The following is a 24,968-nucleotide window of genomic DNA, read 5'->3' as shown; positions in this document are numbered from 1 at the left end:
ACTTCTTTGCATTATTAATGGAGTGAGTACAAATTCCAATGTTTTTACATTTTCTCCCGAATTGGATGCTTAAACTGATGTGCATCAAAAATGATGGACCATGGAAAATATGGTAGTGATTGCTCCACTAACTCTCTTGCTAGACTATTTTATTTCATAGCGATGAAGCAAAAAATACCAAAATCTCACATAAAAGCATAAGTAACAACTAAAAGCAAGAGCATGGACTTTAATATAGGCAGCAAACAAAACTACTCCCTCCATGACAACATTCTGTACTCGAAATGCATGCTTTAGGACTGCCTAGGCCATGCTAATAAAGGAAGATTCAATAGCGATTCAGATTTACACCATGAAACATATGTTACAAAAGAAATCCTGTGAAAATCAATATTATACCCACGTCCTGGCTGCGTATAAGTGCCCTTTTAGTTACAAGATTAATAGTGTGAGAAAGGTCTCTTGATTTCTCCAAGGTGGCTACCAGCCTTGTGGTATAGTATTGCTGTTGGTCAGATCATTATATGAATTGCTGCTCATAAAATACATACAGATGGGAGCATTCTTCTTTGCTAGAGCCAACACAGCTGATACCACAGTCCAAACGCCATCGCCACAGATTAGACCTGATGCCACAGCAGGAACCAGGAGATCTGCCTTGCTTCTGTTTACTCGTTCCCATACATAGACAATTACAGTCCCCACAAACATGTCTACAGCGAAGTAGGGTCCGAGATAAAAGGGTATTGCCATTGCCATTGGAATTGGAATATAATTTGCCCACTTTTTCAGTGGCTTGTCTCGGAGGAAGTTTATGACTATGGCCAAAAAGAAGAAGCCATAGCAAAGCTGCAGGCAATGTTTTGGGAGAGCACTCAAGCCTTGCACTCCAACTGTGGCCATCTCTCTGTATATTATAGCATAAGGAGCCTTATACTCTCCATTCTGATCTCCTATAGGAAATGCAGTCCAGAAAAGCCAGAATGTGCAAGGTGCAATAATGCATCCCATTAAAGTTCCTACTATCTGGCTTGCGAACATGGACCTTGGTGAAGATAAAGTAAGATAGCCTGTCTTGAAATCCTGCATCAAATCAGATGAGGCGGCAACAACAATCATCATAACTCCACAGGAAGCAAGCCCAACTAGAACCCCACCGTGCTTTCCAGCCCAGGCTGAGAAGATAAAGAGGCCCAGTTTCCCATAAGTTGATGCCAAGTTCCAATCAGTCAGGCCACAACCATAGGCATTGCAAAAGCCCAGGACTGGTGCCACAATATAGCTCAGTAAAACATAATACCACTTCATTTGATGGAATATTTGTGGAACGACTCCAATGGATATTGCAGCCAAGGCAACGTAGCATGCTACAGCTACCTTGACAGGTATTCTATCCTTCAAAAATAAAGCATTTCTCCTCTGCTGATCATAAGGAAGCTCTTCTGTGACTGTTCAACAAGAAGCAATTACGAATAAGATACCAAAGAGAATAATAGCAGAAGCTTTGCATGAGCATAGCTGTAAGGTTGGGCCTTTCGTATAATATCAATCTTTCATACAACAAAACAAGAAAGCTTTCTACCACAATCCTAAAGTGAGGACTTACCCTCCTGGTGGCTTGATGGAAGTTTGCTTTTCTGGTTTTTGTACAGTGACGCTGCCGTTATTGAGGTTATCTTAACGAAGTTGTAAAGGCCATCCCCTAAAATCAGGGCAATCGCAACAAAAACCTGGGTTGCAGAAGAGCATTATTAGAAGGTCAGAAGGGGCAAATAGTATCTTGCCTATATCAACCTCCACATAACCCACAAAGGAGAATTCAGATGTGGAGGGCTACAAACGGACCTTGTAGCCGTAAAGACCTTCTAATTTTGAACCTGCAGCAGCATCTGCAGGATACCAATGGCCTGCTTTGTTCAAAATCAATGGCCACATAAGACCCCAAGAAAGGATACCCCCAAGTAGCAATGAGACATTGACAAGATGAGGACAAATCATGCCAGCTCCAACATACGTCATGCTGAAGTCGAAATAAAATCTGTACGTTGTGAGTCAAAACAACCCGTTCATCAGCATAGAATGCGCCACCCAGAAACAAAGATACAATTCACTGTTCCCAGAAAGAGTGGCAAGTGCTAAGGAAGTCCAAAAGACTTACCTATTGTCAAAGGCCTTCAAACCCAAGCTGGGAAAATTGTCAAATCCACAGCTGTCTCCGGGTCCGGAAAAAAACCACTTGAATAAACTAAAGAGAAAACTGAAAGTAAAATATTTTCCGAGGGCTGTAATCTGCTTCCTGTATACATAGGAGAAAAGAGGAAAAATCAGGTGGAGCAATAGAATTTAAAGACTGTTCATTTAAAACGCCTCCAGAAAAATTAGGAAAGATGGGATGAAGCTACAGAGCAGCTACCCTCTGTCATTCAGTCTTCAAATTACAATACTTGGGCACAATGGTGAAGAATAAGCTTTAGCGAAAAGACAATTACATGGCTTTTTTGGATCCATGAGGTGTGTGGAAACTGTTGATAAGCACTGCGGTTGCTGTACCGCTGGGATATGTAAGCTTGTAATCAATAATCATTACCTGCGTTTGCGGAGGAAACCATACGAAGGGTTTAGAGGTCACTTGCTTTAGTCTTACGCTAACTGTGACAAAAACAAAGCTTGAAAATTGTAGAAATTAGGGGAGAAGCATACCTTGCGTAGAGGAACAACGGCAACAAGACCGAGAAAACCAACTGCAAACAGGTATGCAATTATCCAACCCAACTTTGGGTTCTTCACATCTGACTCACTATCGCTGGGACTTTGAATGATGCCAAAAGTTCTCTGATCCATTCCAGTCAAATACGTGCCAAAGCCTCCTGAAATTCCAAAGAGCGAATAGATGAGAGTAACAGATAATGAGGAGGATCGAAGAACGAAAACGAATCTGGAATGAGCCGACTTGTGCTTAAAATTTTTCAAAAGCTGAGGTATCTGTGGTTACACCAAATAGGGTAACACACCAGCACAAGCACCTCAAGCAGTGAGTGTCCACCAGAAAACGGACCACGAGTCCTATTCATGGATCGATCTGTAAAAGGAGCTGTGAAGCAACTGCTTACCGCTAAAAGCGAGGCCAGAGCAGGCGACCACGCAAGTTTGGATCACGGTGTTCTCCTGCCTGGTGAAAGGACGATGTGGGATACCCAACTTGGTGAGGAAAGCCGTGTACAACTTGAGGAACAAGAATCCCAAGAGTCCGGCAGAGACATTGAGGGAGGGTATGACGCCGGTGGTCAAGCCCAATTTGAGGCTGATGACGCAGAACAAAACGCCCAGGAAGGCACTGATGACGATTCCACGGGCGGTAATCTGGGAGCGCCAGGGAGGAACCTCGACGTTGGCGAAGAGCTCCTCGACGCCGGCCTGGGAAAAGAGGTATCGGTGGCCATCAGGTTCCTGCTGGAGCTCGGGGAGATCTGTTTTGAGCTGGGTGACGGAGGGGTCGATTGGGGGGGCATCGGTCTCGAAAGGGTGGAGATCGTGGACATGTCTGGTGTGGGTGCCATTCTCGGCCTCGAGGGAAGCGGCCATGGATGGAGGTAAAGGAAGGAAGGGAGCTGGAAGGCTACATGAAGGATGAAGAAGAAGCAGAGAAAGCTATGGCGGACGAAGGTGATGAAACAGAAACAGTTAAGAGTTTACAAGCACGCCATGCACAAAATAAGAGAAGAAGATGATGACCTTTCAAGCCGTGCACCTTTCACACTCTACCAAGTAGAGAGATATACATTAACGTCTCTAAAAGGCCAAACTGCGTCTGAGACTAAAAGAGTTGATACATCTGCTAGAGAGAGAGAGAGAGCAAGAGTAAGAGAGTTTTGGCTCTCCAATATAGGACGCTCAGTTCATGACATGCATCGATCGTTGTCTCAAGCCGGAGGCAGTCGCTTGGACCCCTTCGAGAGGGCAACAATGGATTGAGCAGCACATGCCCTAAGAAGTCATTTGGCCGTGCTTGTCGCCTATCTACCAACCATAGAAGATTACATACTTCTTCTAGATGGGTGCCCATGGGAGTGTACCCATCGGCCCTTAGTTGGAGAAAATGAAATGGGAGGTGCCACCACTACACAGAGGGAGACCTTGAGACCATATTCCCATTTCAAGCACTAGAAAACAAATGATTTCAAGCCTCCCTAACGTAGGTGTGAAACGCTAAACAAAAAGTCAAACTATATGTAAAGGATGCATCAATTTATGTTCCAACATTATGTAGAAAACAAATGATTTCAAGGCTCTCTAGAAGTGGTGTGAAATGCCAAACAAAAAGTCAAACTATGTGTAAAGCATGAGCTTTACATAACCTATCAAACTATATGTAAAGCCTATTTTCGTCACCATAACCTTTTTGTAATTTTACTCATTTTACCTTTTTGTAGAAGAGCAAACCGAGGAGGATTACCAAAAAGTGAGCGGAGAAAAGCGAGCAGCCCCAAATAAGCGAGCAAGATTAAATAGGTTTCAAGCGAGCGAGAACCTCATCAAGCATCTTATTCCCCTCAATATCATTGGAACAATTGATGTGATCATAAGAAAATCAAACATATTCCAACAATGAACGCATGCCTGAAACTCACAATTAACTTCTCTTTCATCCCCATACTATCAATTTGAGTCGTCGTGGAGAGGTCACGAGACATAACAATACATAAAATTTGCGATAAAAAAAGCAAACGCTACTCAGATTGAACATCCACGATAGATCACAAGGTAGAATATATGACTGAAAATATGTAAACATGATCATGTGCTACATATACATATCATGTCTTTTATGCTTGCAGAAGATTATCCATACATTCGATCCAAAAACATGGAAACATAACTAACTATGTCAAAGAAAAAAAACACATTTTCATCATAAGGATTAATTTTGCTTAGTGAAAATACCTATGTAATCTGGACAATACCATGCTTTAAAAAACTTAGGGAGCCAAAAAAGGATTTTAGCCCTCCATACTTCTTTTATGACCAATGTCTGAATGATAATTCTATCGGAACTAGAAATGAATGCATCTAACCACTATGTTGAGTGCTCATCCAGTATCCTGTAGACTATTATGTTAAACTCAATACGTGACCATAAACTCAAGCATAAGAGGAGCATGATTCAAGTGAAATAATTGGCCGACACTCTGTAACTAGTATCCTGCTGCATCTAACAAAAAATATGTACCAAGCGTTAACAAGCTTCTATTTCCAACCCTATAAGCAAACTCGTATCCTGTAGTATGAAAAACTTTAAGGAAAACATTGCACTTAATGCATCAATTAAGCCAGTGACTACTCATGATGCACAATCGAACAATCATCAAGGAAAGTCTAGTCAAGCAAGTTGAAGCAAAAAACCAAATATCTGTTTGGATCTATGCCGTGGTATATCTGCCAACCATGAGTAGCAAAAAAACCTATGAAAAAAGCAAAATAGGGATTATGCCACTCTACCATGATCACTTCCGTGCTACAAATAAGGGAATACATAGTCGTTTTAGGGTACTTTTAGGGTTCATTCCCAACCACTAAAAAGAGAGCCAATGCTATCTATTTGTATTCATAAAATCTTTATGAACATTATCATGTTCAATATAAGGATAGGAGCCAGCTCAATGGGTAGTCTTAAACAAATATAAATACTATTCGAATTTTAACCTTATGCAAAAGCTTTTTTTTAAACACAAAGTAAAACTTGATTATACATATAGATGGGAATCAGGTCACCATTGTAAGTATGTATTTAGTAATTAAGTTGAAAATATTCCCTTAGAAAAATAGCTCAATCAACATAGTACCCATATTATATATCCAAAATTTATAAGATCTCATTCATACCATTAGATTGTTTTCATCACTTGTCATGAGTACTAACCTCAATTGGCATTATGTATTTGGGTCAAAATAGTTTTTAGTATAGGATATAATGGAGCAATACATTTATGTAATATCTAGTGATCATAGTTTCTAATATAGGATAAAATGGAGCATAGAGTAATCTTGTCATTCAAAAATGATAATATACCTTCCTTGACCATATACAAGTATCATGCATTCATAAAAAAAGTTAGTCATAAACTGCAATATAATGTGCCCATAATGCATGTACATTAAATCTTCACATGTTAGAATGTGAGAAAGGGAATAATTTAACTATGAAATCAGGGATCAATGTAGGAAATGGTCTTCTATGCACACATATATGCTAAGGGTCCATCTAATACAATATTGGAAATTGATGTGAGTATAAGTGTATGCATCCATCGGTGATGTATATGAGTGTATGCATCCATTTGTGATGTATATTGTTGTACTAATCCATGGTGCTTTACCGCTTGAGTTGTTTGTAGCGCAATTAATCACAACAATGTTGTAGTTTTTAAAAGAAAAATGCCATAAAAATTTCATGCTGCAAAACACAAAAAAAAAAAAGGCATTTGTAGCATTAATCCAAGCATTTCCTACAAGCAATCTCCATCCCTCCCTTTCCTGCTTACTCTTTTGGCCACCTCCACCCTCTTGTTTCCCTTCAAGACTGCCTCTTGCCTCCTCGCCTCCTTGCTTCCTCACCTCCTCACCTCCTTGCTTCTTTGCCTTGTCACCTCCTTGCATCATGCTTGTTGCTGGCAATTCCAAGGCTGTCCCTCCCCTCATTCACCAGCTCCTCTACTCCTCACGTCATCCTTCTCCTCATTTTGGTGTCTCCAATGAATAGCTTGGGGGTCTTGTTTTTGGAGGGGGGAAGCATAAGAATGGCAAAACCTTAATGCGCTGTCATTTTTCGTGCTTTTGCCACCCAAAAACAAGACCTGCAAATCCCTTGCTTAAGCTTGAATGAGCCTCTTGATTTTGGGCGTGTTAAGCCATTTTTGACCATCATACCCCCAAAATCAAGAGGCTCATTCAAGCTTAAGCAAGGGCTTTGCAAGCATTGCAAGTCCAGTAAATGAAATCAATCAGATTAGGAATTGGCAAACTCAATTTGGGAATGGTCAGAAATACTTTACCTTTGAATAATGCCTTGGATCATGGGATGGGGTCCCATGAACTTGCTGCCTGTGATGACGAATGGTTCTGCCCTCGACTAAAGGTGATGTGTGTAGTAGTAAAAGGATAGCCCTCATGGAATCTCTAAGGGGTCTTGATTTTGGCCATGATTTGCACATTCTAGCACTTGAGCCATACATCAATTTCCAACACTTGAGGCATATAGTGGCTTTGCCCACGCAACGTTTCCAGCTGCAATCCAAGCATCAAGCAATCTCATATTATGTATCCAGAGACATCATGAGGGGTAGAGCCTCTTTTTGGTAGTCTCACTAGCAATATGTATTGAAAAAAAAATGTATTCAATTATTATATTCTTCCTTGCTATATGAATGCTCTTAATGCATCCAAATTGTAGAACTACTTCAATACTACTTCTTAGTTATATTGTATAATAACCTCCATATGTATGCTCGTGAGACAACAAAAAGAGACCTGGCAACCCAAAAATGATAGCGCATTGATGCGCTGCCATTTTTGGGCTACCAGGCCTCTTTTTTAATGTCTCCTGAACATAAGAACAAGCACTTGTGTTCATTACCTTTCTTTCCAATGGGGGTCTTGATTTTGGGGGTGTATGCCAAAAATTGATAAACAACATTATTTGATGCATATACCTTTATTAAATCGATAAAATAGACATGAAAACATCTAAATTGGCTCTTGCCATTTGATTTGGTGTATGACATGACCCCATTTGGATTTGTAATTCCAAAGATACGGGGTCTTACTTTTAGGGCTTGAATGCCTGAAATAGGCAGCGCGTCAATGCACTGCCTATTTCATACATTTAGGCCTCAAAAGTAGGACCCCATGTAGGACGAAATGAGGTCCTACTTTTGAGGCCTAAATGCATGAAATAGGTAGCACATTGACAAGCTACCTATTTTAGGAATTCTGGCCCTAAAAGTAGGACCCCGTATCTTTGGACTTACAAATCCCAATGGGATCATGTCCTATATCAAATCGAATGGCAAGAGCCAATTTAGATGGTTTTCATGCCTATTTTCTCCATCAATCAAAACTGTATGCATAAATATATACATCAAGATATGCATCAATATATACTTATGTATGTATGTATGTATATATATATATATACATACATACATACATACATACATGTGTGTGTGTATACACACAAACACACACACACACACACACACATATATATACATATAGATATATATGTATGTATATACATACATACATACATACTTACATACATACAGCAAAATGGGGGTCTTGATTTTGGGGGGGGGTATGCCAAAAATTGATAAACAACATTATTTGATGAATATAGTTTTAGTTGATGGAGAAAATGGACATGAAAACCATCTAAATTGGATCTTGCCATTCGATTTGATATATGACATGACCCCACTCGGATATACAAGTCCAAAGATACAAGGTGCTACTTTTAGGGTCTGAATGCCTAAAATAGGCAGCGCGTTAACGCGCTGCCTATTTCATGCATTTAGGCCTCAAAAGTAGGACCCCATTGGCAACACAATGGGGTCCTACTTTTGAGGCCTAAATGCATGAAATAGGCAGCGTGTTAATGCGCTGCCTATTTCAGGCATTTAGGCCCTAAAAGTAGGACCTCGTATCTTTGGACTTACAAATCTAAATGGGGTCATGCATATATCAAATCAAACGACAAGAGCCAATTTAGATGATTTTCATGTCCATTTTCTCCATATATCAAAATTGTATGCATCAATATATACATATATGCATCAACATACACATACATACATACATACATACATACATACATATATATATATATATGTATGTATGTATGTATGTATGTATGTATGTATGTATGTATGTATGTATGTACATGCATATATATACATACATACATACATACAAACATCAAAAGTAAGACCCCATTGGTTTCCCATGTCATGCATTTTGTTGTCTCATGAGCATAAGAACAAGCACTTGTGTTCTTTACCTTTCTTTGCAATGGGGGTCTTGATTTTGGGGGGGTATGCCAAAAAATGATCAATAATATTATTTGATGAATATAGTTTTAGTTGATGGAGAAAATGGACATGAAAACCATCTAAAGTGGATCTTGCCGTTTGATTTGATATATGACATGACCCCATTTGGATATGCAAGTCCAAAGATACGGGGTACTACTTTTAGGGCCTGAATGCCTAAAATAGGCAGCGCGTTAACGCGCTCCCTATTTCATGCATTTAGGCCTCAAAAGTAGGACTCCATTGTGTTGCCAATGGGGTCCTACTTTTAAGGCCTAAATGCATGAAATAGGCAGCGCGTTAACTGTAAGTCCAAAGATACGAGGTCCTACTTTTAGGGCCTGAATGCCTGAAATAGGCAGCGCGTTAACGCGCTGCCTATTTCACGCATTCAGGCCCTAAAAGTAGGACCCCGTATCTTTGGACTTACAAATCCAAATGGGGTCATGTCATATATCAAATCAAATGGCAAGAGCCAGTTTAGATGATTTTCATGTCCATTTTCTCCATATATCAAAATTGTATGCATCAATATATACATATATGCATCAACATATACATACATACATACATATATATATATATATATATATATATATATGTATGTATGTATGTATGTATGTATGTATGTATGTATGTATGTATGTACATGCATATATATACATACATACATACATACAAACATCAAAAGTAAGACCCCATTGGTTTCCCATGTCATGCATTTTGTTGTCTCATGAGCATAAGAACAAGCACTTGTGTTCTTTACCTTTCTTTGCAATGGGGGTCTTGATTTTGGGGGGGTATGCCAAAAATTGATCAACAAAATTATTTGATGAATATAGTTTTAGTTGATGGAGAAAATGGACATGCAAACCATCTAAATTGGATCTTGCCATTCGATTTGATATATGACATCACCCCATTTGGATATGCAAGTCCAAAGATACGGGGTACTACTTTTAGGACCTGAATGCCTAAAATAGGCAGCGCGTTAACGCGCTGTCTATTTCATGCATTTAGGCCTTAAAACTAGGATCCCATTGGCAACCGCGCTGTCTATTTCATGCATTTAGGCCTCAAAACTAGGACCCCATTGGGTTGCCAATGGGGTCCTAGTTTTGAGGCCTAAATGCATGAAATAGACAACGCGTTAACGCGCTGCCTATTTTAGGCATTCAGGCCCTAAAAGTAGTACCCCGTATCTTTGGACTTGCATATCCAAATGGGATCATGTCATATATCAAATCGAACGACAAGAGCCAATTTAGATGGTTTTTATGTCCATTTTCTCCATATATCAAAATTATATGCATCAATATATACATCAATATATACATATATGCATCAACATATACATATACATATACATATATATATATACACACACACACACACACACACACACACACACACATATAGATATATATGTATGTATATACATACATATATACATAATTACATACATACAGCAAAATTAAGACCCCATTGGTTGCCTATTTCATGCATTTTGTTGTCTCATGAGCATAAGAACAAGCACTTGTGTTCCTTACCACTCTTTGCAATGGGGGTCTTGATTTTGGGGGAGGTATGCCAAAAACTGATAAACACCATTATTTGATGAATATAGTTTTAGTTGATGGAGAAAATGGACATGAAAACCATCTAAATTGGATCTTGCCATTCGATTTGATATATGACATGACCCCATTCGGATATGCAAGCCCAAATATGCGGGGTGCTACTTTTAGGGCCTAAATGCCTAAAATAGGCAGCGCGTTAACGCGCTCCCTATTTCATGCATTTAGGCCTCAAAAGTAGGACCCCATTGTGTTGCCAATGGGGTCCTACTTTTGAGGCCTAAATGCATGAAATAGGCAGCGCGTTAACGCGCTGCCTATTTCAAGCATTCAGGCCCTAAAAGTAGGACCCCGTATCTTTGGGCGTACATATCCGAATGGGGTCATGTCATATATCAAATCAAATGGCAAGAGCCAGTTTAGATGATTTTCATGTCCATTTTCTCCATATATCAAAATTGTATGCATCAATATATACATATATGCATCAACATATACATACATACATACATACATACATATATATATATATATATATATAAATATGTATGTATGTATGTACATGCATATATATACATACATACATACATACAAACATCAAAAGTAAGACCCCATTGGTTTTCCATGTCATGCATTTTGTTGTCTCATGAGCATAAGAACAAGCACTTGTGTTCTTTACCTTTCTTTGCAATGGGGGTCTTGATTTTCGGGGGGTATGCCAAAAATTGATCAACAACATTATTTGATGAATATAGTTTTGGTTGATGGAGAAAATGGACATGAAAACCATCTAAATTGGATCTTGCCGTTCGATTTGATATATGACATTACCCCATTTGGATATGCAAGTCCAAAGATATGGGGTTCTACTTTTAGGGCCTGAATGCCTAAAATAGGCAGCGCGTTAACACGCTGCCTATTTCATGCATTTAGGCCTCAAAAGTAGGACCCCATTGGGTTGCTTACAAATCCAAATAGGATCATGTCATATATCAAATCGAACGACAAGAACCAATTTAGATGGTTTTCATGTCCATTTTCTCCATATATCAAAATTGTATGCATCAATATATACATATATGCATCAACATATACATATACACATATATATACATACATACATACATACATACATACACACACACACACATACATACATACATACATACATACATACATACATATATATATATATACACACACATATATATATATGTATGCATGTATGTATGTACATACATATATACATACATACATACAAACATCAAAAGTAAGACCCCATTGGTTGCCTATGTCATGCATTTTGTTGTTTCATGAGCATAAGAACAAGCACTTGTGTTCCTTACCTTTCTTTGCAATGGGGGTCTTGATTTTGGTGGGGTATGCCAAAAATTGATCAACAACATTATTTGATGCATATAGTTTTAGTAGTTTTAGTACACATACATACATACATGTGTGTGTGTGTGTACATACATACATGGATGCATGCATGCATGCATACATACATACATACATACATACATACATATTGATGCATATAGTTTTACTAGATGGGGAAAATAGGCCCCACTCCGATTTTTGTGGAGAGACACAACTAGACAAATAGAGCAAGTCCAAGGGGTTGCTAGGGACACCCCCCCGCAAATGGAGATGCCCGGTATGCAATTTTAGCACCAATTTTGGGATGTAAGCTGCATAGTCATGTCGAAAAAAAGTTGTCAATTCTTGCATTAAATGTAGGGTGGTGAATATATCCTATTCCGTCATGGGGCCGGAGAAGACGGAGGCAAAAAATTGAACCTCCAAAAAGACTTCTTTTACCGGTCTATGGGGACCGGCTCTTACTAGTGTTGAGAGTGGACAAGACAGCTACCATTGGTGTGATATGGGAATCTCCCAGTCTGCAATTTTAGCACCAAGTTTGAGATGTAAACTACATAGTCAAGTCCAAAAAAGTTGTGTCAATTCTTGCATTAAATGTAGGGTGATGAATATATCCTATTTTATCATGGGGCCTGCAGAAGACGGAGGGAAAAAATTGAACCTCCAAAAAGACTTCTTTTACTGGTCTATGGGGCCTAGCTCTTACTAGCATTGAGAGTGGACAAGATAGCTACCGCTGGTGTGATATGGGAATCTCCAAGTCTCAAGTTTTGGGGTACATGAAATAAGATCATCCTAAGGTTTCCACAAAGCTATGTTGAGTACCTCGATAAGGAAATTACAGAAAAGCTCGCTCGCTTTTTTGGGCCCGCTCGCTTTTCCTCGCTCGCTCTATCGACTGCCTCCAAACCGAGCTATCCATAACAATCTACGGCTCAAGAAGAGTGTAGGGTTTAACCCTAAACCTAAACTCATTTCCTATAAAAACCCACTCCACCCCCTCATTCTTCATCTTTCACATTTTGCCTCCATCCTCTTCTTCATTCCGAGCCCTATTGAAGACACTCCTCCCTCTCCATCGACCACCACCTTACTCCCATCCTCACATTGTAAGTGACTTTGAGCCCATCTTGCAGTGATAACCTAGCCATCCACCCATCGTCCATTGTCCTCAACAATCCCGTTACATCGAGAAAGACTTGGAGAGCGTTCAGGTCACCACCTCTTCCTCCCTTGGGATTTTTGTCCGTCAAGTTTTTTTCTTCTCTCTTTTTTTTCCCCCTCTCATTTCCACCACCCGCCCCCCCTTCCCCATCTCCCCCTCCATCTCCACCACCCCCTCCCCCCTCCATCTCCTCCACCACCCCCTTCCCCCTCCCCCCCTCCATCTCCACCACCCCCTCCCCCCTCCATCAACACCACCCCCTCCCCCCGTCCCCCCTCCCCCCTCCATCTCCACCACCCCCTTCCCCCTCCCCCCCTCCATCTCCATCTCCACCACCCCCTCCTCCCTCCCCCCTCCATCTCCACCACCACCCCCTCCCCCCTTCCCCCCCTCCATCTCCACCACCCCCTCCCCCCTTTCCCCCCATCTCCTTCCCCTCTCCCCCTTTTTCCCTCTCTATCTCTCTCTTTCCCTCCCCCTCTCTCTTTCTTTCTCTCTCTTTTTCTCTCTATCCCTCCCCCTTTCTCTCTCTTTCTCTTTCTCTTTCCCTCCCCTCTCTTTTTCTTTCTCTTTTTCTCTCTCTCTCTCTCTCTTTCCCTCCCCCTTTCTCTCACTTTCTCTCTCTATCCCTCCCCCTCTCTCTTTCTTTTTTCTCTCTCTTTCCCACCCCTCTCTCTTTCTCTCTCCCTCTCTATCTCTCTCTTTCCCTCCCCCTCTCTCCACTCCCTCTCTCTCTCTCTCTCTCTTCCCCCCCTCTCTTCTCTCTCTCTCTCTCCCTATCCCTCTCTCTCTCTCTCTCTCTCTCTCTCTCTCTCTCTCTCTCTACCCCCTCGCCGGCCGCTCTCTAAATAACCTACTAAACTACCTAATATAAGCAAGGTCCTTAAGGCCCTTGCTGCCTAGGTGACGACCACGGATAGGCGGCGCCTCGCCCCGCCAGCGATGGTGCCCGCTGCCCAGTGCCACCTCCACAGCACCTCGCAATAAGCCTCCCCCTCACTGCCCTCCACGCACACCCCCTCCCTTCCCCTCCGCCCCCCTCTCCCCTCCGCTTGACCTTCCCCTCCGCCACCCTTCCCCTCCGTGCCCTTCTCCCTCTGCCGCCCTTCCTCTCCCCTCGACCCTCACCCCTCCCCTCCCCTCCCCTCCCTTGCACCTCCGCGCAAAACCCCCCTTGCGCAGCCGCCAGGGAAGCCCCCCCCCACAGTTTAAAAGGAAAAAAAAAAAGCCTAACCACTAAACTAACCGTAGGTTAGACTAACCCTGATTAGGTTCATCACACCTAGGTTAGGTTAGATTACCTTAGTTAGTTTAGTTAACCTAGGTTAGGTTAGTTGGTTTTGTTAACCTTGGTTAGGTTAGGTTAGTTTAACCTCGATTAGTTAATAACAGTTAGGTTAGTCTAAGTAACCTCTAGTTAGTAACTAACTATAGTTAGTCATCTTAGTTAGGTCAACCTCCCAGTTATAGTAATTGGGAGGATCTAGGTTAGTTAACCTAACTAGAGTCACTTGGTTCCAACCCCTCAGTTGGACTTAAAGTCCATTCACACCACCCTTAGGACCCCCCTCCATAAAAAGCAAAATTTACCCCTACTTTAACCCCTCATATCTCATCCGTTTGGGACCCAAACTGAACCCGGTTTGAACCTAGATTTTACACATGGAAACATCATGTTACGGGGTATTTTTCCAACCCATTGCACACCATTTTGGCATCCCTAACACTTGCTCATTCATGCCCCCGTGTGGGCCTCGTTTCACACAAATTCACTTATATCTTCATGCCGTGACCTTCGATTACAAGCGCCCCTAGCTCTGAGGCTAAATCTTGTTCCCATTCAGACACAAGTCCCACAACTACTTAAAAATCAGAATCCATGAGCATATCCAATAGCACCAAATCCAGCTCCTCAGGTAGTTCCAATACATCAATTACAAGCCAAAGAAGTAGACTCGCCATTTGAGTATGAAGCAGAGTACCCAGTGTACTATGTAGAAGGTGCAGAGGGTCTAATACCAGTTTATGCAAATCAAGTACGTCCCAAAACATATTGCACACCAATCAAGTGCTACGGTTGTGGCAAAAATCATCAAATCGCAGAGTGCCCTCATCGTGGTAGCCCAGCTACTTTCCAACCGCTCTATAGAGATTGTGGCATTTGACATGCCTGTATGGATTGTCCCATGAAAAATAAAGGCCTAGAACAAACAGAGGTTAATCCTAATGTCCCAATCAGCATCATTGGGGTGGACCATCAAAGTCTAGGTCTGGGCAAGTGTAATATCACAACCTGTAAATGTAATTACACGCCAATAGAAAGAGGCCACCAAGGACCCTAACATTCCAATCCAACCAAAGTGACTTCTAAAAAAGAAAGCACAAGTGCCTCCACCTCTGTCAAGCAATGAGTAGCCGAGCTTATCACACTCCCAAGCCTCAAATAAAAGAAGCTCCATACCCAAATGCAAAGGTGGAGAAGGCTTGTTTTCAGGCACTTCAACAATGGGTACAAAACAAACAAGCTCAATTTGAGGCTGAGAAACAAGCTAAAGACCCAATCCATGACTTGGCACCACAAAGCAATGATACTATACTTGAGCTTTTGTTCCAACAACAAACTCCATAACATAATGTACCGCCATGTCAACTTGAAGGAGCCACACTCTCTAGCATCTTGAGTTGCCCTGTGTCAATTCCCATTGGAATCCTCCTATGAAATTGTCCCAATCTTGGAGAGTTTCAAAGGATGGATTGCACTCGCAAATCCCCCTCCACCTATGAATGACATCGAAGATATCCCTATGCGGATGGGTGAGAGAGATGATATACGCAACATTACTGTGCCTTTGATCCACAAGGCATATAATGAAGTCCAAGCCATGTTAAATTACACAGCGCAGCAGAACAGAAACTGAATAAAGAATAGAGAGTACATAGCAAACTGGAGAGGAACAAACTTTTCCTTCAATACTGATGTAGTACAGATGATGGCTCCGTCCACTCGTTCGCTCCCACAGTGGAGCTTAGATGGTGATCTAAACAGATACTAGGTGAAGAGCTACTAGCTAGAAGATCTAATCTGATCTGAACTGATTTGATACAATGGACTGGGGAGGTCGCCTCTTTATAGCTATGAGGGTGGTAGTCAGATCAACGTAGTTGGTGGAGTCGACCAGTCACCCTAGTCGATGGAGCCGACCAGTCAACCTAGTCGGTGGAACTCACTAGTCGTCCATGGAATATTCAAGAAGTATTCCCTATACCGTCGCCTCGAGGGCTCTTGCCCCCAAGCCTCGGCAAGAATAAGGGGCTCCCACACAATCACCTTTCTACCATCAATAGTATCATTGATTGACCTCATCTGACATGCAAGTCAAGATCCATCCAGTGTCCTGGGCTCACACATGGCTTCTCCTCATATGGGGGCCTTACAACTTGAGCACCTTGGACCATTGGTGGTTACCAGGAGGGTGGCGCATTGAGCATATCTAACAAGCCATAGTGGATGGTGGAGCAGGTATAAATGTCCTATCAAAGGAGCTCTACAAAGAATGGGGTCTCCCACTAATGCAAAAGGCTAATTTCAGCATACGCCTTGCCGATGATTCACGGGCGAAACCCTTGGGAAGGTGCACAAAGATCATAGGAGTCCACTTTTCCCTTCAATTCACAATCTTAGATCTCCCCAAAAAATCCTATCAAATCTTATTGGGATGTCCTTGGTTACGGGAAGCATCAGCCCTCCATGACTGGGGAACTGATAGACTGGCAATCCAAAATTGTGACACCGTAGTTAGGGTGAATGTGGGGACATTATTAAACCAATTGTGCCTAGAGCATTGGATGACACATCTTCAACAACAATCTCAAGCAAATCAGCTCCCTTGCAACAGCATGCCATAGCAGGTGACTCACAAAGCAATGTCAATAACTGGATACAAACATTGGCAACCATCGACAACTGCCATTCATTAGACCCCATCTTCTCACAGATAGATGCTAAGGTGCTACAGGTAGATCCTCCACTCTGGGATAATGAACTTGAAGAAGGTACCCATACCAATGATGACTCAAATTTTCCTTGGGACCTTGAAGTAGAGGCTAAGAATGCTGAAGTTAAAGGTCAAATATTTGATAATGACTTAGCCATTTTGCATGCCCTAATGGTAGTCGAGCTCCCAAAGTTTAAACCTCCAAAGTTGAATAACAGCAGAAGATCCCATAAGAAAGCTGAAGGAGGAAATCGTAGAAAATCCAAGGCCAAGCACTTCAATGATTTCGAACGAGTCCAAATAAGGATTGCCGAATTGTACCTTGCATAGTCAGCTCCCTCAAAATCAGAACCACCACCTCTTGAATGGTCCCTTGAGGGTCTGGAAAGAGTATGCGCAGCAAATGAACCCTTACTTGGAAACACCTTACCAGTGGAAAGGTTACCCCACAGTTCCCAATGTAAGAAGTTTTAGAAATATAAGCCACATGTATGGATGAAGCTCGATCAAGAGACTTCAAAAAAAGAGAGTCAAGAAGAGCCTAACAAATTAGTAAATGCAACTACGCCACCCAGCACACATGACACATGTCAGGCTAGTTCAACACCATCAGAGGCCGATCTTCGAGAAGTGTTGGACTCAGGGGGTCCACCTTACATAAGCCAGCTATACAACATGCGTTCAAAAGGTATTTAAAAAACCCCTCTGTAACCAATTTTAATCTATTTTATATACCCCTACTGTGAATTTTCGGATCAATAATTATATCCCTTCAATAAATGTGAAATTTGAGAAGCCTATATTTTTTACCTCCTCTTGTACATTTGAGTGTAAGTTGAAATAGATGCTACTTATGAGAAATTGTAATGTATAATCAAATAAAACGCTTTCATTTGTATGTCACGGAGATGCATGCTTTACACCCATACTAGTACCTAATAGAACGTATTTTCAACTTTTGATCATTTCAATTCCCAAAATCTCATGTATTTACCCCACCTTATCTAATTCTGTTTCCCTTGCATGCTTCCAAACTATCACTAGCTACTAAAGTGTTGCATGAAGTAACTTGAATTGGACCATGAATAAAATAGAACAGACTTATAACAAGATGGCCCAAACTTTAACCTTATGTTAATCTAATGGGAGTATTTATATTAAATATGATGCATGTAGTAGCATTATGTTGATTTAGTGCAAGTGTTTATATTCAATATGATGCATGCACTAGCATCATGTTGCATCTATGCCACTTTTCCTGTTAGGAAAAGGTAGTGTTTATCATCTCATCATAAAGGCTCCATGTTACCTTTTGCACATAAAACAAAATTAGTTGCTTCTATAATATTCTCTCTCTCTCTCTCTCTCTCTCTCTCTCTCTCCCCCTCTCTCTCTCTCCCTCTCTCCCTCTCTCCCTCTCTCTCTCTCTCTCTCTCTTTCTCTCTCTGTCTTTCTTTCTCAACTATACGATTTGATTCTTGTGAGCATGTAGATGTGTTTCCAATCATTGACTGACGTGCGAGGTCAGAGGAATGAAGGCAAATCCCTAGGTCTAAACTTTTTTTCGATCATCATGAGAGACATGCACACCAATAAGGATAGCATAGAGGTGGTTTAATCAATCTCCCATTGTACACTTCTTGGATTGACACCACACAATACAAAGCCATCATCATTACTAAAAATCTATCGAGAACATATACATTAGATATACACACATTAGTGAGCTTGAAATTTATAGAAGTAATAGAAATAGATATACTTATATTGCTATGCATTGTACGACTTGATTCTTTAAGTATTCTACCAGGGGAATTGTATACCATGTCAAAAGACCGATGTGCTCTTGAGGTTAGATTTCCTAGATATTAAGCATTGCATGACTTGTGGGCTTTCTGCCAAGGAAATTACAGACTATGTCAAGAGACTGGAGTGCTTCCGAGGCTAGATGGCTTACATAATATAAATCGCGTGACTTGATTCTATAAGCATTCTACCAAGGGAAGTGCAGACTGTGTCAAGAGACCGGAGTGCTCCCGAGGCTAGATTGCTTGGATACTATGCATTGCATGACTTCATTCTCTAAGCATCTGCCAGGGGAATTGCATACCATGTCAAGAGACCAAAGTGCTCCTAAGGCTAGATTGCTTACATACTATATATTGCATGACTTGATTTTCTAAGCATTCTACCAGGGGAATTACAGATCGTGTCAGGAGACCAGAGTGCTCTCGAGGCTAGATTGCTTACATAATATACATTGCACGACTTGATTCTGTAAGCATTTTTCCAAGGGAATTAAGACCGTATCAAGAGACCCGAGTGCTCTCGAGGCTAGATTGCTTCCATTTTATACATTGCACTACTTAATTCTGTAAGCATTCTGTTGGGGGAATTGCAGACTGTGTCAAGAGACCGGAGTGCTCCCGAGGCTAGATTGCTTACATACTATACATTACATGACTTAATACTCTAAGCATTTTGCCAGGGGAATTGCAATCCATGTCAAGAGACCAAAGTGCTCTCGAGGATTACACAAGTGGTAGTGTGCCAATAGCAATGCCAAGACCACTAAGAGAATCTAAAGTTCAAGAAACTGATAGCATTGGAGAAACTCCAATCTATGAGGGACTGGCAAAAACATGCACAATAAACCTCGCCCTTGAAGGGGAGGAAGAAAAACTAGTTTTCATTGGGAAACGGCTTCGTCAGGAGATATCATTGTGTACTTGATGGCAGGAAGACCACCCCCTAAAATGAAAGAAGTAGATGCCAGAAAATTGATTCTAAAGATTGCACCCTATCAACTCATTGCAGGACAACTATATAAGATGGGCAAGGACTAGATATTAAGAAGATGTGTAATGAGATCATGCCAATCCAAAGTCAATTCCATGAAGGCACTGCAGGAGGACACTTCCAAGGGGAAGCCACAGCAAGAAAAGTTCTCCTTGCAGGCTACTAGTGCCCAACACTGTGGGCAGATGCCTATGAATATGTAAAAGGCTGTGATGTATGCCAACAGACTACTAAACCACAACACAAAGACTTCAATCCCCTAACAACAATTGTTGCACAAAACCCATTTGAAAAATGAGGGATTGACTATGTGGGTACCATACATCCAGCAACAAAAGGAACACAGGCATGCTGCATCATTGTGGCCACTGATTACTTTACAAAATGGGCTGAAGCTAATAAAGCAGTCAAAAAGTCAGATGCCAGAAGCATAGCAAGATTCTTATACGAAAATGTGATCACCCGATTCAGATGCCCCATTGAAATTGTGTTGGATAGAGGCACACATTTTGTCAATGAGGTAATCCAAGAACTCTTGTCTAGCTTTATGGTAATCCATAGAAAAAGCACACCCTACTACCCCCAAGGGAATGGACAGGACAAATCCACCAACAAAATAATATGCATTATCCTCACCAAGGAAGTAGAACCACAGTGTTCTGATTGGGTCGAGAAACTGTTCAATGCAGCCTTATGGACATACAGAACCACATTCAAGGTCAGTACAAGGAACACACATTTTCGATTGGTGTATGGCCTTGAAGCTGTGATCCCACTCAAATTTGTAATACCAAGTCTATGCATAGCAGTATAGGAACACATGGGAGACCATGAATCCTTGCAAGAAAGGTTCTATTAGTTGGAGAAGCATACAGAGACAAGACTAGTCACCTACCATGCCATGACAATAGAAAAACACAGAAGAAAGGCATGGTTTGACCGAAATATGAAAGCTAAAGACATCAAGGAAGGGGACTTAGTCCTGTTATACAATGCCAAAGTATGAAAGATGAATCCCATCGGAGTTGTACTGCTAGAAACATTGGATGGAGTCCAATTCAACACCAATAAACGAGAGCTGCCAGCTGAAGCGCTACTACATCAACACGCAATCCATCCCCGACAAAAATGAAGATTTGGGAAACCGTCTTCCTTAGTTAGGATTAGACTGTATCACGAGCACTCTCTTGCATATGTACATCTTCTCACATATAGGTAGCATCATTCAATTTTAACCGAGGGCTCAGAAGTGATGCCTGAGTTCTAGTTGCCCTATGAGAATCCCAGCAACAAAAAAAGCATATAGTTAGTCCATACCTAGCTCCTACGTCACGTGCACTTGCACGCTTTCGCTTAGATACATAGATGATTGCATGAATAATTGTACCACACACTTTCATTCCACACTCTCAAAGCATGTATAGAAATAAGATCTCTCACACACCCACAAAAAGGTCATACCAGTACGCCAACCAATCTAATGATCATTGGTACACCACATTCACATGGATGCAGGTTCAAAAAGATGTCGCCACTAAAGAGGATGCGTAGAAAGAGCCCACCGCCTCAACCACGAGAACCCCTCTAGAGTTCATAGCCATGTACATCCTCTCAACCATGGTGACCACATCCATTTGTGGTCCACAGCGATAGCTCCAAAGAGGACTCAGTGCATGACCAAGAAGAACAAATGCCACTCTAGTCACCAATGACCTACACAGCCATTGAAGGGGCCCAGTCACACTGGAACTTGTTTGGCCACCCACATCGAGTTCAGCTCTTTCCCAAGAAGCAACATCTTACTTAGAGCAAAGGTGTCTAGGCAGTTTGCATGAGAACCTAAAATCCTTGGAGGACAGTCCTATAATGACCACATACATCAAGGATTTTCTCAATTCTTACCACTCCAATAATGCAAAGGTTGGCACATACAGTACAATCACTGTACATCAGAGCAAACCAAACATTATCCTCGATAGTACAGTCATTCAAAGGGCCTTCTCACTACCAACATAAGGTGCCAAATACCCTAAACAGCCTGCCGATGCAAAGTTTATCGAAGTACAGTCTCTCCTCACCAAGGGCACTTTGATCCATAGAGATGGCATATTGCTTCGCACAATCCTTGACCATCACCTCAAGGAAGCAGTAGAATTCCTATCCACAATCCTGGGGGTTAAGTTCAGCAAGAATCGATCCCTTCAATGCTACACATTTGTTTTACTGAGTAGAAAGCTAAAACAAGATTGGGTCCAACACGTAGTTATCTTCTTTACAAAGAAATTGGAGGGTTCTTTAGGCCAAAAATGTAAAATTCCACACTTATTGGCTATAATCATAAAAAAAGAACTACAAGAAAGAGAAATGACTCTGCCCTAGTCACCAAAACCAATTGAGGAGTTGAACATACCCTTCTCACTAGTATGGGAATCGTCACCAACTTCTCCTACTATCACATTAATAGGTGCAGCTGCCTTAGAAGAAATACCTATTTTGGATGTCAAGATTGCGGAATTGCCCCAAGAGATGCTACAGCTCGATGCACAACTGCAACCAATATATCTCCAACAACAGCAGCAACTAGAACTTGAGGAAAGATTGGCACCAAAGCCTGAGGCTACATCAATACTAAAACCGCCCATCGACGCCATGCCATTCGATGAGCCACAAGGAGAGCTAGTGCCAGATCAATAGTATGACTATTGTACACAAGGGACTGAAATACCATTGGAACAACCTCCCCCAAGTACTACAGAATCATCGGGCTAGCTACATGGGCACCACTTGTATCAGCAGTATCACCAGACCTCATCACTGTCTATCATTCTCCAACATTAAGCTAGCCAAATCATCCAAATGTCAGAACTATTCACTAGCTTGGCCAAGGAAGAATATGCAAGGGAATTGAAAAGATAGACTGCAATAGAAATCGAAGATCAATTCCATGAAATTGCCATAGAGGTCAAGGCACTTCGGGCACAGATAGATGCGAAGGAGGTAGAAGAAGTGCACATGAACCAAGCTCTCCAAGCTCAAGAAAAGGCAGTGAAGGATTTGACCTCCAACCTCCACCAAAGTCAAACAAAGCTAACAGCAGTAGTACAAGCAACGGCAATCGTATAGACCTACTATAACTCCTTGACATCTGCACATGCTCAATAGATGGAGGTAGTGGCACAGGCTCGACTCACTCTAATTCACAAAGAAGAAGAGCTCCAGGATTGCAAAGACAAGCTTGAAGAAATGAAACAATCTTTGGTAGAGCATGCCTTCAACATTGACGAGCTTACATGGGAATGCAGAATCTTAAAGGACCAACTTGCTACTGCTCAAGAGGCCAGCACTTCACAAGCACAAGTCTTGGACCAATGGTCCAATACCATTGAAGACATTCCTCAATAGGAAAAGGTCACCTTGCAAATGAGAAAGCTTAAGGAGGCCCATACAACCATCTACCATCAATACAAAGAAAAAATGAATGAGATGCACTCCCAAAAGATAATCATCTCCAAGCTCAAACTCCAATTGCTAGTGCACAACAATGAGGCATTGGAAGACAGCACCAATGAAGCCCCACTTCAATGCATAATAGTGGCCTACCAAGAGCTTGTGGCTACTCTACAAGTGGAAACTCACCTCAACACATGCGTGCTTATTTAATGGAAGCAACTCCAAATCAGAATCATATTTGCTCATCCAACAATCAAATGGGAATGTTCTATTGGGACCAAAACCCTATGCATAATTTGCCAAGACTTGTTCGAAGATGAGAAAAATATCTTCCCTCAGGATTATTGCAGGTTTGTTGCCATTGCTACAAAGGCCATCCCTATTATTTGCAAGACATGACATAACCAACATCCCACCCATGCAGCTAATCATCCCATCACACTAGCAAAAAGAAGTGTTGGAAGATGACAGGGCCTATCTCACATTTAACTTCCCATATCTAACCACTCTTTCTACCAACATCATAACCTCACTTACCCTTGCTGCTACCACCCTCTTAACCTTCCCCGAGCTCCATCCTAACATCTATTCCCTCCATCGTCTCTTTGCTCATGCCTCTCACCATTTTCAACTAACCCAACAGTCACAAACTTATGAGCCCCTCACACCCAGCTTTTCCCCCTCCCTTGCTTATCCTACCCTTGAGGATTACCAAGCTGCTCAAACCATTTGCCCAGTTCTTTCCCCCCTCCCCTTTGCTCACCCTTCTACAACTATCACTCTGCCATATTTCTCCCCCATGTCCCCAGATTCTCTCCCTGCCCTTTCATCACCTCTGACACTTCTTGTGGTTCCATCAACAGAAAATGACACAGTATTTGATTTTGAATATCAGGATCTGGATAATCCAATTCGTACACCCGTGCCAAGTTCCAATGATGGGTATGATTTTGATGAGATACCACTTCCCAGTAACCCCATCAAGGATTTTTGGAGCAAATATTTTGATATGAAATCTTGAGGTGGACCCTGGACAACAACTTTCCTACCAACCTTCGTTAGCATTAAATTAGTGAAGGTTGGATTAGCAAGTTGGATCCACAACTTGATTTGGCACCATCCAAATCTCTTTGATGTAATCTTCTTAAAGGAGTACCTACAAGCACCTCCATGTCTCAGAACCCATCCCAAGTTCTATGTAGTTCCACGGCATAAAAAATTGAAAGCCAACATACACACTTTGGCTGAAGATCAAACCATTATTTGGCCAATGATCGAACCATACTCTAGTGTAGAATGGAATATCCAAGGCACAATGGTCTGAGCACTTCAGCAGCATGAGCAAATAATGCATGGCAACATTGATCGCTTCCTTCGCCTAAGTGCTATATTCTATAAAACATTGGAATTCATTCTGGAGGTCCCATGCTACCTTGATTCCCATTTGCCTCCACTTAGCTTTAATCCCAATGAAAGGGTCGATGCTCAAATTACAAGCCGCGACTCTATCAAA

At 41.6% G+C, this 24,968-nt stretch overlaps 2 protein-coding genes across 2 annotated transcripts in view; one reads left to right on the top strand and one right to left on the bottom strand.

Moving 5' to 3' along the window:
- Positions 1-314: 314 nt before the first annotated feature.
- Positions 315-3,748, bottom strand: LOC147897418 (putative metal-nicotianamine transporter YSL6). The gene is made up of 7 exons (XM_087379941.1): positions 3,111-3,748; positions 2,701-2,867; positions 2,490-2,587; positions 2,159-2,296; positions 1,846-2,038; positions 1,607-1,730; positions 315-1,448 (listed from the first exon to the last, which is right to left on the bottom strand). Exons 1-7 carry the CDS (start codon positions 3,580-3,582, stop codon positions 481-483), a joined length of 2,160 nt encoding a protein of 719 aa, XP_087236067.1. The 5' UTR covers positions 3,583-3,748; the 3' UTR covers positions 315-480.
- The window catches only part of LOC147897417 (GDSL esterase/lipase At3g48460-like), an 86,028-nt gene continuing 64,644 nt past the window's right edge, over positions 3,585-24,968 (top strand). Inside the window, exon 1 of the mRNA XM_087380874.1 lies at positions 3,585-3,680. Coding sequence (XP_087237000.1) covers positions 3,585-3,680 — 96 coding nt within the window. The remainder of the gene's footprint in view (positions 3,681-24,968) is intronic.

Source organism: Dipteris shenzhenensis, chromosome 10 (assembly GCF_047967505.1).
Source record: "Dipteris shenzhenensis isolate YYH24624 ecotype China chromosome 10, Dip_SZ_1.0, whole genome shotgun sequence".
In the NCBI taxonomy this organism is placed as follows: Eukaryota; Viridiplantae; Streptophyta; class Polypodiopsida; order Gleicheniales; family Dipteridaceae; genus Dipteris; species Dipteris shenzhenensis.
The sequence above is the reverse complement of the archived record's forward strand: the minus strand, read 5'-3'. Positions and strand labels throughout refer to the sequence as shown.

Excerpts from the sequence above, each read along its gene's own strand:
- LOC147897418 (XM_087379941.1), bottom strand. The coding sequence starts at position 3,582 with ATGGCCGCTTCCCTCGAGGCCGAGAATGGCACCCACACCAGACATGTC. Across the intron at positions 2,297-2,489 it reads CATGGATCCAAAAAAGCCAT|GAAGCAGATTACAGCCCTCG; the intron begins GTAATTGTCTTT and ends CTATGTATACAG. Across the intron at positions 1,449-1,606 it reads TCCATCAAGCCACCAGGAGG|TCACAGAAGAGCTTCCTTAT; the intron begins GTAAGTCCTCAC and ends CTTGTTGAACAG.